This window comes from Periplaneta americana, chromosome 15 (genome assembly GCF_040183065.1).
Source record: "Periplaneta americana isolate PAMFEO1 chromosome 15, P.americana_PAMFEO1_priV1, whole genome shotgun sequence".
NCBI lineage: Eukaryota > Metazoa > Arthropoda > Insecta > Blattodea > Blattidae > Periplaneta > Periplaneta americana.
The window spans coordinates 167,950,023-167,966,988 of record NC_091131.1 but is presented as its reverse complement, the minus strand read 5'-3'; the positions used below and the strand labels follow the sequence as shown (position 1 = coordinate 167,966,988).

Genomic DNA, 16,966 nt, shown 5'->3' with positions numbered 1-16,966 from the left:
TGTTAATATTAAATTGATGTCATAAGATTGAAAAATTAAAACGTTATTTATTGTATTTAATAACTGACTTACCTGAAAATCAAAACATGAATTGTAAATTAGTTTAATGTGTATAGTATACCAATATTTGTTGCTAATTTTTAAAAACTCCCCGAATGTTAACTGAATTTGTACGTCTAGTCAACTAATCAAATGGTGATTAAATGATATTTCATAGTATGTAATATTGTTTTTAAACTTAAATACATTGCTCAATGTATTGCGTATTATTTTATTAAAAACTTATGAAATATGCGATGTATGTGTTTTATTTTTTGCTCAAAAAGTTTTGCACATTAGTTTAATGCAATATTGTTTTGAGCACAAAAGTTAATTCGCATATTTCTTCATAGCTTTGCCATAAAATAATATGCAGCAATTTCTTTGAGTGCTGCATGTAACATCTCTTTGAAAACATAGTTTAAATGGGTAAAATTTCATAACTTGTCTTGGTTTAACTATTAATATGCAGGTGAACAGTAAGTAATGTCTCTGATTTCAGGGGCTTATTCCTTGAGATATTTCAAGCAAAAAAGTTTAATACAATTTTGCTACTTTTTACTTCCTTTTCGAGATAAAAATTGTATTATTTGAAACATTTCATAGCATGTTTTGGAAAAGCCATTGACTGAATTTCCAATATTCTCAGTCAATTTAAGGGAGCAGTGTATTATGAAAATAAATTATTGAAAGAATTTTAGTTTTGTCCTTTAAATATGCAGAAATTTGATCCAAACAAATGTAACATTTTAAAATTCCTTTTCAGAACGAAAAGTTACATTTGTTTGGATCAAATTTATGCACATCTAAAGGAGAAAACTAAAAGTCTTCCAATAATGTATTATTATTATAATACATTGCTCTCTTAAATTGACTGAGCATATTGGGAATTAAATTGATGGCTTTCCCAAAACTCGCTATGGAATGTTTTATATAAAACAGTTTTTATCTCGAAAAGGAACCAAAAACGAGCAAAATTGTATTAAACCTTTTTGTTTGAAATCCCCAGAGATTAATAACACTACTTATGGTGCAGTCTGTATATATAACAATATTGCATTTAGTAGGCGTGTACTCACCCATAGGCAGAGTCCGTATAGGTCAGTTTCTATCTGATGCTTTTCCAATTCACTGCGGGCTAAAGCAAGGAGATGCACTATCACCTTTACTTTTCAACTTCGCGCTACAATATGCCATTAGGAAAGTTCAGGATAACAGGCAGGGTTTGGAATTGAACGGGTTACATCAGCTTCTTGTCTATGCAGATGACGTGAATATGTTAGGAGAAAATACACAAACGATTAGGGAGAACACGGAAATTTTACTTGAAGCAAGTAGAGCGATCGGTTTGGAAGTAAATCCCGAAAAGACAAAGTATATGATTATGTCTCGTGACCAGAATGTTGTACGAAATGGAAATATAAAAATTGGAGATTTATCCTTCGAAGAGGTGGAAAAATTCAAATATCTTGAAGCAACAGTAACAAATATAAATGACACTCGGGAGGAAATTAAACGCAGAATAAATATGGGAAATGCGTGTTATTATTCGGTTGAGAAGCTCTTATCATCCAGTCTGCTGTCCAAAAATCTGAAAGTTAGAATTTATAAAACAGTTATATTACCGGTTCTTCTGTATGGTTGTGAAACTTGGACTCTCACTCTGAGAGAGGAACATAGGTTCAGGGTGTTTGAGAATAAGGTGCTTAGGAAAATATTTGGGGCTAAGCGGGATGAAGTTACAGGAGAATGGAGAAAGTTACACAACACAGAACTGCACGCATTGTATTGTTCACCTGACATAATTAGGAACATTAAATCCAGACGTTTGAGATGGACAGGGCATGTAGCATGTATGGGCGAATCCAGAAATGCATATAGAGTGTTAGTTGGGAGACCGTAGGGAAAAAGACCTTTAGGGAGGCCGAGACGTAGATGGGAGGATAATATTAAAATGGATTTGAGGGAGGTGGGGTATGATGATAGAGACTGGATTAATCTTGCACAGGATACGGACCGCTGGCGGGCTTATGTGAGGGCGGCAATGAACCTTCGGGTTCCTTGAAAGCCATTTGTAAGTAAGTAAGTACTCACCCATAGACATTATAAACTGGCTCATTTCTCTAAGCCACTTGAAAGTATGATGGTATTATTTCATATTAAATTTCTCTTTGAGTTTTATGCACCGATTTTGTTTTGCGCTCTTGAAGTCCAGTATTTCCTTCTGGATCCATGCGTGAATAGCTCTAATTTACTGGGGCATCCAATTATCATTTGACCAGAGCTGCAGTAGAGATTGTGCTGGCCATACACTGGTATACACAATTTATGCTAAATGAAAACTTCATATTTTCTGATTCCTTACCTAATGGAAGCTCTCAAACCAGCCTTAGTTTTGTTTCAAATTGGTATTATAGAAGATACTAGTTTTAATTTTTCTTCATTGAGCAAATACATAAAATTACTTTTCTGAGAGACTTAATCAGAATAAAAATGATTCACAATTTTCTCTCCAATTCCTTCTCACCCTGGGTTCCCTGTTTTCTACTTGTAGTCGACAGATTACCGACCTGAGCCCAGCATATTACTGGTAGGCAGTGGCATATACTGGTTAAAGGGTTTGGGCTACCGCTAACCCTATTATTACACAAAATATATCTAACAATTACTTTAATTTTAATTACTATGGTAAAACTAATAATACAAAATTATTACATTATGTTATATTATAAACTTTTTCTTTTGTAATTTCCTTGGGCTACCGCCGGTAGCCCGCAAAATATGCCCCTGCTGGTAGGTTGCTGGTAGGTTGCTTCACTTTGTTCTCAGTAACAAAAGAGACAGTTGGAATATTCTCCCTACAAAACGGCGATTTTTAAGAAATATCTTAGTTTTGTCAATGGTCTGGCTCCAGTCCGTAGAATTTTGATCTTTTGAATTCCAGTGAGTTCGAATGTGCGTGTGAAGTGGTCCATTGTCGTCGGTGTGAAGATAGCCCTGATTCGTTTTGCTATACATGTGGTAATTATACTCAGCAAAAACTGAGACACCGGCGTAGCTCAGCTGGCTAAGGCGCTTACCTGCCGATCTGGAGTTGCATTCGGGCGCGGGTGCAATTCCCGCTTGGACTGATTACCTGGTTGGGTTTTTCCGAGGTCTTCCCCAACCATAAGGCAAATGTCAGGTAATCTATGGCGAATCCTCGGCCTCATCTCGCCAAATATCATCTCGCTAACACCAATCCCATCGACGCTAAATAACCTCGTAGTTGATACAGCCTCGTTAAATAACCAAGTAAAAAAAAAACAGAGAAGATACATAACAGACTTTTATAAAGCTTACTTTGGCATGCCAGTTGGCAATCTGGACAAACAGTAGGCTCCCCATTACATGTGCTGAAAATATAAGGCAGTGGGTTTATGGCAAACGGAAGTAGTTGGCCTTCAGTGTTGCTTGTGCAACATTGCAAGTATAACTAGAAAGAATAAAAGTGCTTTAAAATATCCTACTAATTTGGACTCTGCAAGTCGTCCAGTTGCACATAGTGAGAAAGAGCCTGTCCCTTCTCGACCTGCAAATCTTGGTGGTGAAAGCAATTCAAGCCTGGAAGAAGTTGTACCACGGTCATCAGACATGGACTTTCAACTATCTGTGAACTTGAAGACTCAAAGCAGCCTCAACAGTTTACACAGGCTGAGTTAAATGATCATCTGGTAAGAGATTTACCTTCCTAAGAGCATCTCGAAACTTCTGGCTTCGAGATTGAAAGATAAAATCGTATTAGCACCTGGAACTTCTGTCACATTTTACAGAACAGGGAAAAAGATTTCTTATGCTGACAAACTTGTGTTCTGTAACAACATAGCTGGCGTGTTTAATGCTACTGATGCTCGTGTGACCCTCATGAGTGAAGACTTTTCATTGACAGTTCAAAGATAAGTGTAAGGCTGTTCTGTTGCACAATGGGAACTACCTCAGTGACATATGTATATCATGCAAATCTGGCTTTCAGGTATACGTTAACAGAAAACCACAATTCAAGTCACACGGTGTTCGTGTGCACTCAAAATTGGGTTTCTGGCGTCTTGTCAGCCCACTGAGGTGTATGGATATAAAGAGAAAAGTTGAGACGGTGTCAGGTGTAGTTGCTGGTAGCTAGTCGGCAGAGTGCTGGTGCGCTAAGTCAAAGGTCCCAGGATCGATACCCGGCTCCATAACAATTTTTCCCTTGAAATTATTCAAGTCTGCTTCACAGGGCGCCACACCTGAAAGCCAGATTTGCACAGCAAGATCTGTTTACAAGTGGAAGACTGGTGATGTGATGTTCTGAAGGGAGGTATTGATTGGACATACTGTAAGTTTCTATTGTTTTTCATTTACTATTTTTGGAAGAGGACTTATTTTCTATCTAAATTGTCATTGTCATAACAATGTAGAGTCCACACCTGTGGAGTAACGGTTAGCACGTCTAGCCGCGAAACCAGGTGGCCCGGGTTCGATTCCCGGTCGGGGCAAGTTACCTGGTTGAGGTTTTTTCCGGGGTTTTCCCTCAACCCAACATGAGCAAATGCTAGGTAACTTTCGGTGTTGGACCCCGGACTCATTTCACCGGCATTGTCACCTTCATCTCATTCAGACGCTAAATAACCTAAGATGTTGATAGTGTGTCGTAAAATAACCTACTAAAAAAAAAAAACAATGTAGATTTGAGAAAATGAACTCAAACCTGTCTCTCGACATTACCACGGCAATTGTTTCATTGTATGTATCGTCTCTTCTCTCCCAATATTACCTCTTCCTCGAAACATAACATTTTTTCACCTATTACGTATTTTTGCATATCAATAGCAGTACGGTACTATTCAATGACGAAAGCATTCTAGAGTTAAAATGAATATAGCCACAATGCATCGCTCTTCAGAATAATATTAGTAATAATAATAATAATAATAATAAACTATAATAAAATAACAACGTAATAATTTGTTAATAATAATAATAATACATACGTGGACAAATTATTAGCAAAGTTGAAGATTTTTACAATATATTTTTACAAAATATGATTCTTCAATTTAGACTACAGTTGACATTTTTGCGTATTTCCAAATTATTAGCAAAGGTGAAGATTTGTATTGTATATTTTTAGAAAATTTAACTCTTAAATTTGGACTACATTGGATATTTTTGCATATTGACAAAGTATTAGCAAAACTGAAGGTTTTTATTATATATTTTTACAAAATTCGATTCTTCAATTTGGAATACAGTTGACATTTTGGATATTTTCAAATTATTAGTAAAACTGAAGATTTTTATTTTATAGTTGTACAAATTTTGACTCTTCAATTTAGACTGTAGTTGACATTTTTGCTAATTTATAATTTATTAGCAAAATTTAAGATTTTTATTATATATTTTTACAAAATTTAACTCTTCAGTTGAAACTAAAGTTGACATTTTTGCATATTTCTGTCTATTGTAATGACAAAAATACGCAGAATTGTCAACTGTAATCTAAATTGAAAAGTCAAATTTTGTGAACAGAAGTATCATAAAAATCGTCAATTTTGTTAATAATTTGTCCACGTCTGTAATAATAAATTGTAACAAATACATTGTTTCCTTTCATGTAAGCATAGTTTACAATTCTTCCTCAAAATGTATGCTCATATGCCTACTGTCCTTTTAAAAGGACACCTGTTTCTAGCTCAACCAGTTACAACTAGAATGTTTCCACACCATAGGTGTACTTCAATTATATACTGCATTAAATGTGATTTGTAAAATACACAAAAATTGCAAAAAGATATTTCAGGCATTTCTGGGTTAATAAATATTTTCACAGAGTAATACGTAGATTTAGTAACAGGTCTGTAAGTTCAGATTTGAGGTTAATGATTCTATAATAGTTTTCATTCTTAAAGTGGTTAGTGTTCTTTATATCATAAATTTGTGACAATATTTTAAATAATATTTGTATAGTAGTTACCCATGGATTTAATTCAGTGATGATGATGATGATGATGATGATGACAATGACGACGACACTTGAGGTGGTGATACATTAATAATGGGATTGTGGTATGGGGAACAGCAAAACTTCATGATAATTTTGTTCTGGAACCTTTCTTCTATTAAAATTCTGCTCGGAATCTATATGAATCAACTTCAGATCTCCAGCTTACAAACCTGGAGACTAGTTCTCCAGCTAATACTAGTGCTGCAGCTCTCTATTTTGTTGATTGCTCTTTTTCAGGAAGAGTCACGTGATGTGGACACAGTGCAGAAGGAGCTTTCGTTGGAAGCACCAACACAGGAGGATCAAGTCATGGCTGAGAGGTGAGTGCAGTTTTTCTTTTCATAACTCCTTCCTTGATTTCACTGTTTCAGTTATCTAATGGCATAATGCATACATTTGTGCTGTTTTAATGCATTTTCTTCTCTGTATAAGCAGTTGTGTAGGCTGCTGTGCATGTCAACGTCTATCTATCTGGGACTGAAATACAATTGCTGCTCAAAAGCCATAATCCATCTTATGATATTTTAAGAAGTATTATTTTTTTTTCTATAATTCATCTCCGCATTTCTAGAATATTTTTCATCTTGATTTTGTTTAGGGCATTCTTACCCTACGGAGATTACAAAAATCCACACCTTCAATTCAAGTTGGAACAAACTAAACGAGCATTGCCTTGGATATTCCAGACTTATCATTGTCGTCATAGCACGCAAATATGAAGATTATCCAGGTAGTAACTTCCATTAGGTCATTATCAGAAATCCATTCACTTGCAGACTTGAAACTGCAACATTCGATTATTTTTAGCATATTTCCATCAAAAGAGAGTCAATAAATTATCACAGCATTTCACTAGTTTTAGGATACCCTTGTCACAGAATTCTGCTGCCTATAATTTGAGCAATGCATGAACAGTGAAAGGCCCTTCTTAACTTCCACCATGTCTGTCATCCCTGCATTGATTGTGGTGCCTCGTTCCAATTAATCTACCAGAACTGCTAATTTTCTTGACCATTAGTTTCTTGTTGGAGAAAGTTTGATGTTTTTTTTTATGGCCCCACTCCTCTGATTTCTTTCTGTGCATAGTTTCCACAAAATTCGCAAAGTTGCTGATGGACTTCAACTGCTTTAATTTTTTTTTATATCTTTTTACTAATTGGACCTCACATTTGGCATGATTTACACTTTTGCAACTGTCGCTGTAAAGTAACTAAAGGCTACATTACCTTCACTCACAATCCATTCCTGCGAAAAAAAAAAAAAGAAGGTATTATTACGTACAAAACTTACGTCCACATGAGAATAAAACTTAGTTTGCAGATGGCCTTCATATGTGATCTCTAACTCCTTGCACACACATTTTCAACTAAAGTTTCAAGGGTCAGAATCACGATCTAATTAAGTGCCAGCTAGCACTACCGAAATTTTATGCAGCCTTATTATTTTCATCACAAGTTGATGTTCTGCTCCTATATCATAAGTTGAGAATGATTCCCTCTCCTGTATCTTCATATTTTCTAGTATTTCCTGCTTGAAAATAGATAGGATAGATAGTTCAATGCACTTGGGTAGTTATCTACATTATTCAGAATTTTTATGGCCATTTTTATTTTTTAAGAGAATTCCTCTCTGTACTATCACTTGAATTTAATTACATCCAGTATTTGAGATCTGTCTCACAAATCATCAATATCATCATGAGAGTATACCTGAAGACACGCAAATTATTTATGTTGGCTGGAGTTAGCAACTATGCACTATGTGGACAAAAAAAATGGCACAAAATTAGAAATACTCTATTTTCGGAAATACATAACATTAACTTATGATGAATACACTGTTGGAAAGATTGGACTTTAAAGATGAGCAGGACTTTTTATTATGTTTTTTTGAGGCTCAATTAAAATCGTATGGAGGTCAATACACAATGCGAAAAATGTGGTTTTTGAAGACAATTTATTATTTCAAAATGCAGAAACTGAATGTTGGTAAAATTAATAATAATAATTAATGATCTTTCAAATAATCAAAATTAAAATCGATGCTCTATGTGACCGCCATTTGCCCGCACAACCATTTGTAGGCGTTGTCCAATACCATTGGACATCTGTCTTTGATCAAGCCGATCCCAATATTCAAGAAGCCGTTTTCTTAAATATTCAATATTACGAATTCTTGTTTTGTAGTAAACTGCTTTTTGTAGTTGACTCCATATAAAATAGTCCACAGGATTAAGATCACATTTCAAACTCCAGCGGAAACCAGTAGAGAATCTGAGAAATGCGATCTTTCATGCAGTAATCTCTCAGGAGAGATATCGTATCCGTATCTTGCTAATCAATTGTTGTACACTTGAAACAAACCATTCTTGCTGAGTGTAATTCCTTACAATTTGACGGGCAGATGAATTATCATATTGGTACAAATGTGTAATGAAAATCTTATCTTCATTCGTTAACTGACCCATTATTCACAAAATGAAAACTCGAAATGGAAGAAAACAAATGATGATAGCACAACAAACGGCTTGGCCTGCTGAACTCGTAAGACCAGAATGCTTAGTTCGGCATAAACGATCGATTTTGCACTACCTTACAAAAAATAAAAAATAATCTATACTAATAATAAATCTGTAGCCGAAATTTTTCTGGTAATTTTCGATTTTCCAAAAATAATTGGTCGTAACATATATAATTAACCACCCTGAAACCGAAAATAGCTTTTTTGAAATTTTTGTTTGTATGTATGTCTGTCTGTATGTTTGTTACCTTTTCACGCGATAATGGCTGAACGGATTTCGATGAAAATTGGAATATAAATTAAGTTCGTTGTAACTTAGATTTTAGGCTATATGGCATTCAAAATACATTATTTAAAAGGGGGGGGGGGGTTATAAGGGGGCCTGAATTAAATAAATCGAAATATCTCGCTTATTATTGATTTTTGTGAAAAATGTTACATAACAATAGTTTCTTTCAAAATAATTTGCGATAAGTTTTATTCCTTGCAAAATTTTGATAGGACTGATATTTAATGAGATAAATGAGTTTTAAAATTAAAATAACTGCCATCTAAGGCCGTGTAATGAATTAAAAAACAAATGACTTCGTCTATAAGGGGCCTTGGACAGCAACAATCGAAAGCTATGAACGATAGCCTACAGAGAATGTTTCTGTGTTTGTATGAAGTAATATCGGAAGCAAAATTAACCGATTTGTATAATTAATTATTATTTCACCATTGGAAAGTGTAGTTTCTCTAGATGGACATAATGCTATAATATTATTACAGTAACTTCTGATATAATATAATATAATATAATAATATAATATAATATAATATAATATAATATAATATAATATAATATAATATAATATAATATAATATAATATCATATAATATGTATATTATATAATATAATTTATTTGAAAGGTTCAGTACCATAGTGGGCCAAGCACCATTTACTGAATACGTAGAAAACAAGGGTTAAAATTAAGTTATTACCATAATTCAATGGAAACCTATAACAAGTAAAATAAAATATACACATTAAATCTAAATGATGTCAATCTTCATTAAACTATGGTTGCATATAATAAAAATTAAAAAGCATGTTAAAGGAATTGTCATTGCACCAAATGAGTGTCTCTGGACCAAAATGATCGCATGTTAATTATTTGGATGCAATTTAAATTAAGTAACATATTAAACGATTTATCCTTCTATCAAATACGAATGTTCCCTGGATCAAATGTCCTATTCTAATTATGTAATTACTTTATATTTATTTCTAATGGGTCCAGTGGAGCGCACGGGTACGGCTAGTGTTTAATAAATGGTAAAAAATTATCACAGTACTTCCCCAGTCTACAAGGACTGTGAAATTTGCCTTTGAAATAAACTTTCAAGTGAAATCATTATCTACTGGAATATAACCATTTAAATTTAGTGCCTTTTTTTTGGGCCCACTGTGTATATATATTTACCGATATATATTGACTTGTCTTCAGTTTCAAATTACTGCCGATTTTTTTATCATTTGCTATTTTCTTTATAATTGTGTATACTAGTTTGACGCTTGTGAGTCCTATATCAAAACTTTCTTCTTTACCTCTGGAATACATGTGATTTAAACTTCCCTCTGAATTATATTAAAATTTCTCAATTTTGCTTAATATTTAAGCGGTTTCTCACTACATCAGTTTTTGATTGAAAAACTTTGAAAAATAATTTCAGAACAATCCCAAATTTATAATATCTCCCTTTATTATAATCTTTCACTTATATAGAATTAACAGCAAACTTTCAAAAACAAGTGACAAGAATATCTCATTCAACAACAGCCCTTTTTACATATCTATTAAAACCTCTCAACCCACACATAACCTATCCCACAGTTACAAGCTCCAGATTTCCGGTGTATCCTCATTACATACCAAAGGTCAAATTCAAGTTAGTTGATCTCACCAGCTCGGTTGATTCTGCCCTCTTCACAGCCTGCTTCAGACCAATTCCCCAACCCCCTGCGTTCCGACTGTCATCCACATGACGATCCCCTTCCCCTCCAGCATTCAGGTGGGAGGTCGAAGGGGATCGATGCATGCGCACCGAAATAGTCAAAGATTGATACACCGGAAACCGTTTTATAAAGATACATGCTCAGGAAAGATAGCCGAATTTTCATTCTGCCGGATTACAATATTAAAGATCCAAACATACCGTGACAATATCCTACTGTGCTAATGAAATTGAAGTACAGAAATATAGACTGTTAGCACATAATAGAAAATGGTGCAATAATTGCAGAAGTTTGGGTTGCGACTTTTTAGGATTTGTATAGTAAGAACATTGGAGGGAAGATTGCAAGAGGATTTACAAAATAAAACAGAAAAATTCTTATTAATATACATTTATTTTGTATTTAGGAACATGAACATAAACATGATTGAATGTAAGGATAAAATATTTCAGTAGTTATAAAGTACAGGTCGCATGAAAGATCTGAAAGCTTCAAGTCTGTTGAGATTTAAAAGACAGATACCGGTTCCTGATCAGGCATAAAGTCCACTTGCAAAATATTTGCCAGATGTTCGCTTCCTGATAGGTGCTTGTATTGAATCTCTTTGTGTTACTTTACGGAAGTTTTATAAATATTCAGTGGATGCATTTGAAGAATCCAGGGGAAAAACACGTTAAGTCACATTTTCTAAATTTTACAGGAGAAGGTTTTTAAAGTTTACAGACTTTTAAAATGTATATCTTATTCTTTTTTTTTTTTTTTTGTTATTTTCTACCTACTGTGTTATCATTTAATGCATTTATGACAATTGAAAACACAAAAAACAAGGGATCTCACTTTGAATGTTACAAAAATTGTTGGATAAGTAAAACATATTCGAGAAAATAAGGACATAGCAGGTTTTTCCCTATAATTACAATATTAAAACACAGAAAATATTAAATAATCTTATGATAGAGGTACTCAATGATCTAACTTAAATCATTAATATACAAAAAAAAAGTTAATTATTGTCCCGCGCCATGGCATCGCGGTCTAAGGCATCCTGCCTAGGACTCGCGTTACGGAGTGCGCGCTGGTTCGAGTCCTCATGGGGGAAGAAATTTTCTCATGAAATTTCGGCCAGTGTATGGGACCGGTGCCCACCCAGCATCGTGATGCACTTGGGGAGCTACGATAGGTAGCGAAATCCGGTTGCGAATGCCAGCTATAACGGCTGAGGGGATCATCGTGCTAACCACACGATACCTCTATTCTGGTTGGATGATCATCCACCTTTGCTTCGACATGTGGGCGTGAGGCCAGCAGCCGGCTGGTCGGTCTAGGCCCTTCATGGGCTGTAGCGCCACGGATTATTATTATTATTATTTAATTATTATTATTGAAGAGATTTTCGCTTTTTTTCATTCCTTGTGTCTTTGATTTGAAAAATATTCGACTGCTTGTGGATTGGTGCAGAATGTTTTGAGTACCTGAAGATCAGAGTTCTTTTCTTTAGAATTCTCCAGAAGTCCTAAACAATGAACTAAAATAAATAAACAGTATTCTAATAATAAATTAAATTAAATTACACAGTAGAAATGTTAGTAGGCCCTATTGTGTCATACCTTCATAGAGTGTATCAGGAATGGTGAATTTCACTGGACATTGCTGCTGATGCTGTTGACTTCGCATAGTTCTCTTTCTTGGTAGGTAAACTGGGATGTCCTTCCAAATTCCAGAATAGAGATTTCGACATTGTATGAGCCCAGGATGATTTTCATTTACTTGTAGACCCTTTATACGATAGATAGCACATGGCAACTTATTATGATAGATACCATTCAAATGACCAGCCCATTTTTAATCATATCTTGATCAACTTGGACAACTTCAAGTCTGCAAGGCTTCTCCCTTGAACTGCGGATAACATCAGTCCATTCACGTGGAAGTTGTGCTTCAGTATTCTGTTTGATTAATCCTGAATTCATGTCGCACTCATTGTAGAAATGATCTCGAACTGAATACGTAGAAGTGATAGACTTCAGCCTTTTTTCTTTGTGCAAGAGATGGTGAAAAATCTTCATGATTGTATTGTTTTCATTTTGACCTGGGCAAGAGCCACAGAAGGTCCTCAGGTCTGTTACTTGTTCATCCAAGTAGTTGCAGATAAAGTGATGACGAAGAGGACAAACTTCATCGCTGCCCTGTTTCAGGGTATACATAGAAAACACTTTTCCCAGTAGACAAGATGTGAATGTTGAAGAAAAAAGCAGAGAGTTGCCTTCTGTAATGCACTTCGCTTGTCGTAATGTTAGGCCAGGGTAATTTCTGCTGTAATCAAATACATTTGCCTCCTTTGCGTCTCTTTCCTGCTCTAAAGTTTTGCGTTTCGTTTCAGACTGTACCATTATTCTGTTCTCGTGAGATGAATATCCTTATCACTTGTGATGTCCTGAATTTCAGTTCCTAATTTATTTTTTTCTTCCTCATTTTTAGCTGCTAAAATCTGAGCCTCCAACCTACTTTTTCTTGCACAGAAAATACCACATTGTGAGCACATATCTGTTCGGGGATACCCGAAAGCAATGTTGAAATCGCAGTTAAAAATATTTCTGTATGTTTCATAATGCACAGATAAGACAGGATTTTTCTCTTTGAACATTTCATAAGGTTTCTTTATGTTAAGTTCTTGCAGTAGGTATTTCCTTCTAGTATCTTTGAGGGTGTAATGGCTCTCTCTACCACTTAGGCTGTTGATATGGTCATGGATTTGTTTCTTTGTTTCTTCAGAAAGATTGTGCTCACGATTTTTGTGTTTACCACGCTGATCTATTGGTGGACCACCTGACATCTTCAGTGATCTTAAGAGAAATTCTACTTTGCCTCTGCCTATTCCATGAAGTGATAGAAATGCTTTTCGGCACACCATTAACTCAGTTGGCTTTCCATCCACAGAAACACAAACATGATAGGCGTAGGCAGCATCACGGAAATTTGCATCACATTCATCTCTCCTAGATCGTCGGCTTTGTACTGGCAATATAGTAATCAAGCCAAAGAAATAGTTATTAATCTTGCCATGTGATTTCATATCATTCAGCATCAACATTTCACTGTTTAAGCCAACAAGGCTCATTCCAGTTTCATAGGTTTTAGTCAAAAAGTTTTATCTATTTTTTTCTTGGTCTGCCAAAATTTCTTATACCTAACGGTTTATAATTGAAAACTAATTTTGTAATGCGGGAATCATTCATTCTGTCGACTTTCTATATTGTTTTATTTTATCTGTTAACTTAAAGATATTCAATTCAAAATTTCATTTCAGCTGTTGTAATCTTTTGTTCTTCTTTTTTAGTTGAAGTTCAAAATTCACAGCCATTAATATTATAGGAACTGCCATCACTTTATAAAAGTTTAATTTAGTTTCTCTTCTCGTATCATTCATTATCTTAATAATTTCTTTCCTTTTCACTTCATTAACAAGCTCAAAAAATGACAGTCGACCTGTTTTATGACTTTGTAATTGGACTAACTTGCTAACTTCAGCCATCCACCCGTACTTACGTTTTTTCTTTGAATGAATTGTTTCAATGCGAGAAGGTTCTTCTTCGTTACTAGATGACACAACTATTGATGATAACTATGTAATATTTTCTAATAAGATGATTAAATTCATAATAAACTCTGTACTATGAATAATTTTAACACAATGTGTCATGAAATAATAACAACAGCTAACTGCTAACAATGAATACCAACCAATAACAGCTGTGTAATAAATTAATTCTTTCAGGCACACTAATATAAAAAATACCATTGACTTCACATGTTCTTTCCATGTTTAACATGGATATGGCAGCTTCTTCCCCTCCACTTATTTCCTTTATTGCTTATTACTTGGGAACAAGCAATTTCTTCCCCTGTTTGAAGTTGGCATCTTGTAGCACTCCCATTTAACCACAAGATAGCATTAAAATCAGAAAATTGAAAAATTTGGACTTATAGTCGCGACGCTGTTATTCCCGGCATAACTCCTCCTCTTTGCTTACATCTTGGGAAGTGGAGGCTCTATAAAGTCTAGGTAGGTAGTATCGTTCGCCATTTTTGTTCTTTGTTGCCCAGCTACCAGACGAGGGATCTATTTGCCACATCGTTAAACATTATCATGCCATAGCTCCTATGATAATAAATCAAACGCACTGTAATTCAGCAAATAATTAAGTGGCAAATAACGTCCTCGTGTGCTTTCTGGGAATGCAAACGAAAGAGCCAAAATGGCGGGCGATTATATATTAAGTATTTATCCAGCCTTAGGAAATGCTTAACATCTTCATGAGCGAATCACAAGACACACACGTTTAAATGTAGCCGACCTGCAATGTGATTGGCTGCCAGAAATTAGAGCGACAGGACTATAACATGTTTTTCTCCTGGAGCCTTCATTTATAATGTGTATGTATTTAAATTGTGTATATAGAGTTTAAGTGTTTGTAATTTGCAATTGTAGTTAAAGAAATGGCTCCAGAAGTTATTTCAAAATTAAACGGGAAGAAGCTCATTTATTTATTTATTTATTTATTTACTTACTTATTTATTTATTTATTTATTTATTTATTTATTTATTTATTTATTTATTTATTTATTTATTTATTTATTTATTTATTCTGATGTAGTTAAGGCCATAAGGCCTTCGCTTCCACAACACCAGGAATACAAGTACAATAATAGAAATAAACAGAGAAAAAAAATACACTATTTACAAAATAAAGCTACACTAAAAATAAAGAGAGAGAGAAAAAACACTATAAACAAAGTAAAGCCACACAAAATATACACAGGTTGCAGTCACACAAACTTTAAATGAGTGATTAAGTATCATAATTAATTGTATCCTAACTAATTAAGTAACATAAACAAGAAACTTTATAGTGAACCAAAGAAGTTATAAGCGATGTATTGGTGTTTACATCCAAGGAAGCTTCTCAAGGGAATGAAATTCCTCTACACATAGTTCAAAAGCGAGTAGTATGTGTCCTCTAGCAGTATGAAAACATGTTGCAGAAACCAGGAAAATTAAGAGTAGCAATGGTACGTCTTTAGAAACGTCATAGAAAAAGAGAATAATAATTTAAAACGAGTATCTTCGGACTAGACGCATGATGAAAGTGTAGTGCGAAGGACAGTGTACGACTTTACATAATCGAGAAACGTGTTGCAACAGTCACTGCGTTTAGAATGAAACTGAAAGACGCAATTGGCTTTAGTAGGGCAATATTAGTGCCAGAACTCTGCTAAAATCTGGGATATTGCTGGGAGAAACGAAAGCAAGTATGTCGCTATTAGTTAAAAATTACGATATTAGTGAAAGGAGGATACACCACCTGGGATTATTTGTAATTAATTATCCAGCTGGGAGAAGAAATGAATATATTTTAAAGAATCATATATGTGTACATATGTTTTAGTTTCCATATTATACAGACGATTTTGCATGAAAATACAGTAATTTCTTCAGTTATGTAGGTATGGAGTTGGTTTCGAGATTTTTCATTTTCCTTATCGCGTTTTTTTTTTTTTTTCAATTTCCTTTGAAAATAAATAATGTACAAAACTATGTTTTGAAAGTCCACTCCTTAAATATTTTGTACCTCACAGCACCTGCAACGAGTAATAATACACATTGGAGGTGAGCTGCGCTTCGTTTCTAATGGCATACTATAGCCCGACCACTGACATTAAAACCTGCGCCACAAACCAGTGTTCGTTAGTGCGCAGGTTGTTATAGTGGGGTCTATTGTGTTGTAGATCGACTTCTCGCAGCGAGTACGTTTTAAACTATTCGAAACAACAGTCGTGTTCGCATCCAGTTTTTCACTTTTCAATCAATTAATATTCCACTTCGATTTATTGTGTATAGGCTAGTTAAAACAGATTGTAATTTATAATAATGGAAGGAAAGCAAGTGTGCGTTGCAGGCCTTTGAAAAGTGAAAGCTCCACTACTGACACAGCTTCTGAATCGGATTCACAATTGGAGTCTGACTAGCGAGCTGCTCGCATAGTCATGACATCTCCTTCTCCATGGCAACGTGAATATTGGAAAAGTTGAAGGTCTTTTTGTAGTTGGTCGAGCTATAATTTCGAAATCTCAGATGAGATCTGGGAATTACCACTGTCAAACAATCCAAGTTAATTATGAGAAATGGAATTGAGAGAACTTGATTCCAAATTTGACCTCACATTCTGTTGCATTTGATAACACTCCTTATGGTAATGCTGCTTTAAATAGAACTTCCACTTAAAATTCAACAAATGTATTGAAGGAATGGCTTGAAAAAGAGACCATTCCTTACAGTGATGGTTTATTGAAACCAACATCATACAAATACGAGGGGGATTCAAGAA

The 16,966-nt window shown here is 34.6% G+C and overlaps 1 protein-coding gene across 5 annotated transcripts in view; it reads left to right on the top strand.

Moving 5' to 3' along the window:
* The window catches only part of LOC138715522 (zinc finger protein 184-like), a 54,671-nt gene that overhangs the window by 20,180 nt on the left and 17,525 nt on the right, over window positions 1-16,966 (top strand). For all 5 annotated transcript variants that reach the window (XM_069848557.1, XM_069848556.1, XM_069848553.1 and 2 more), the window contains exon 7: window positions 6,299-6,381. In XM_069848557.1, coding sequence (XP_069704658.1) covers window positions 6,299-6,381 — 83 coding nt within the window. The remainder of the gene's footprint in view (window positions 1-6,298; window positions 6,382-16,966) is intronic.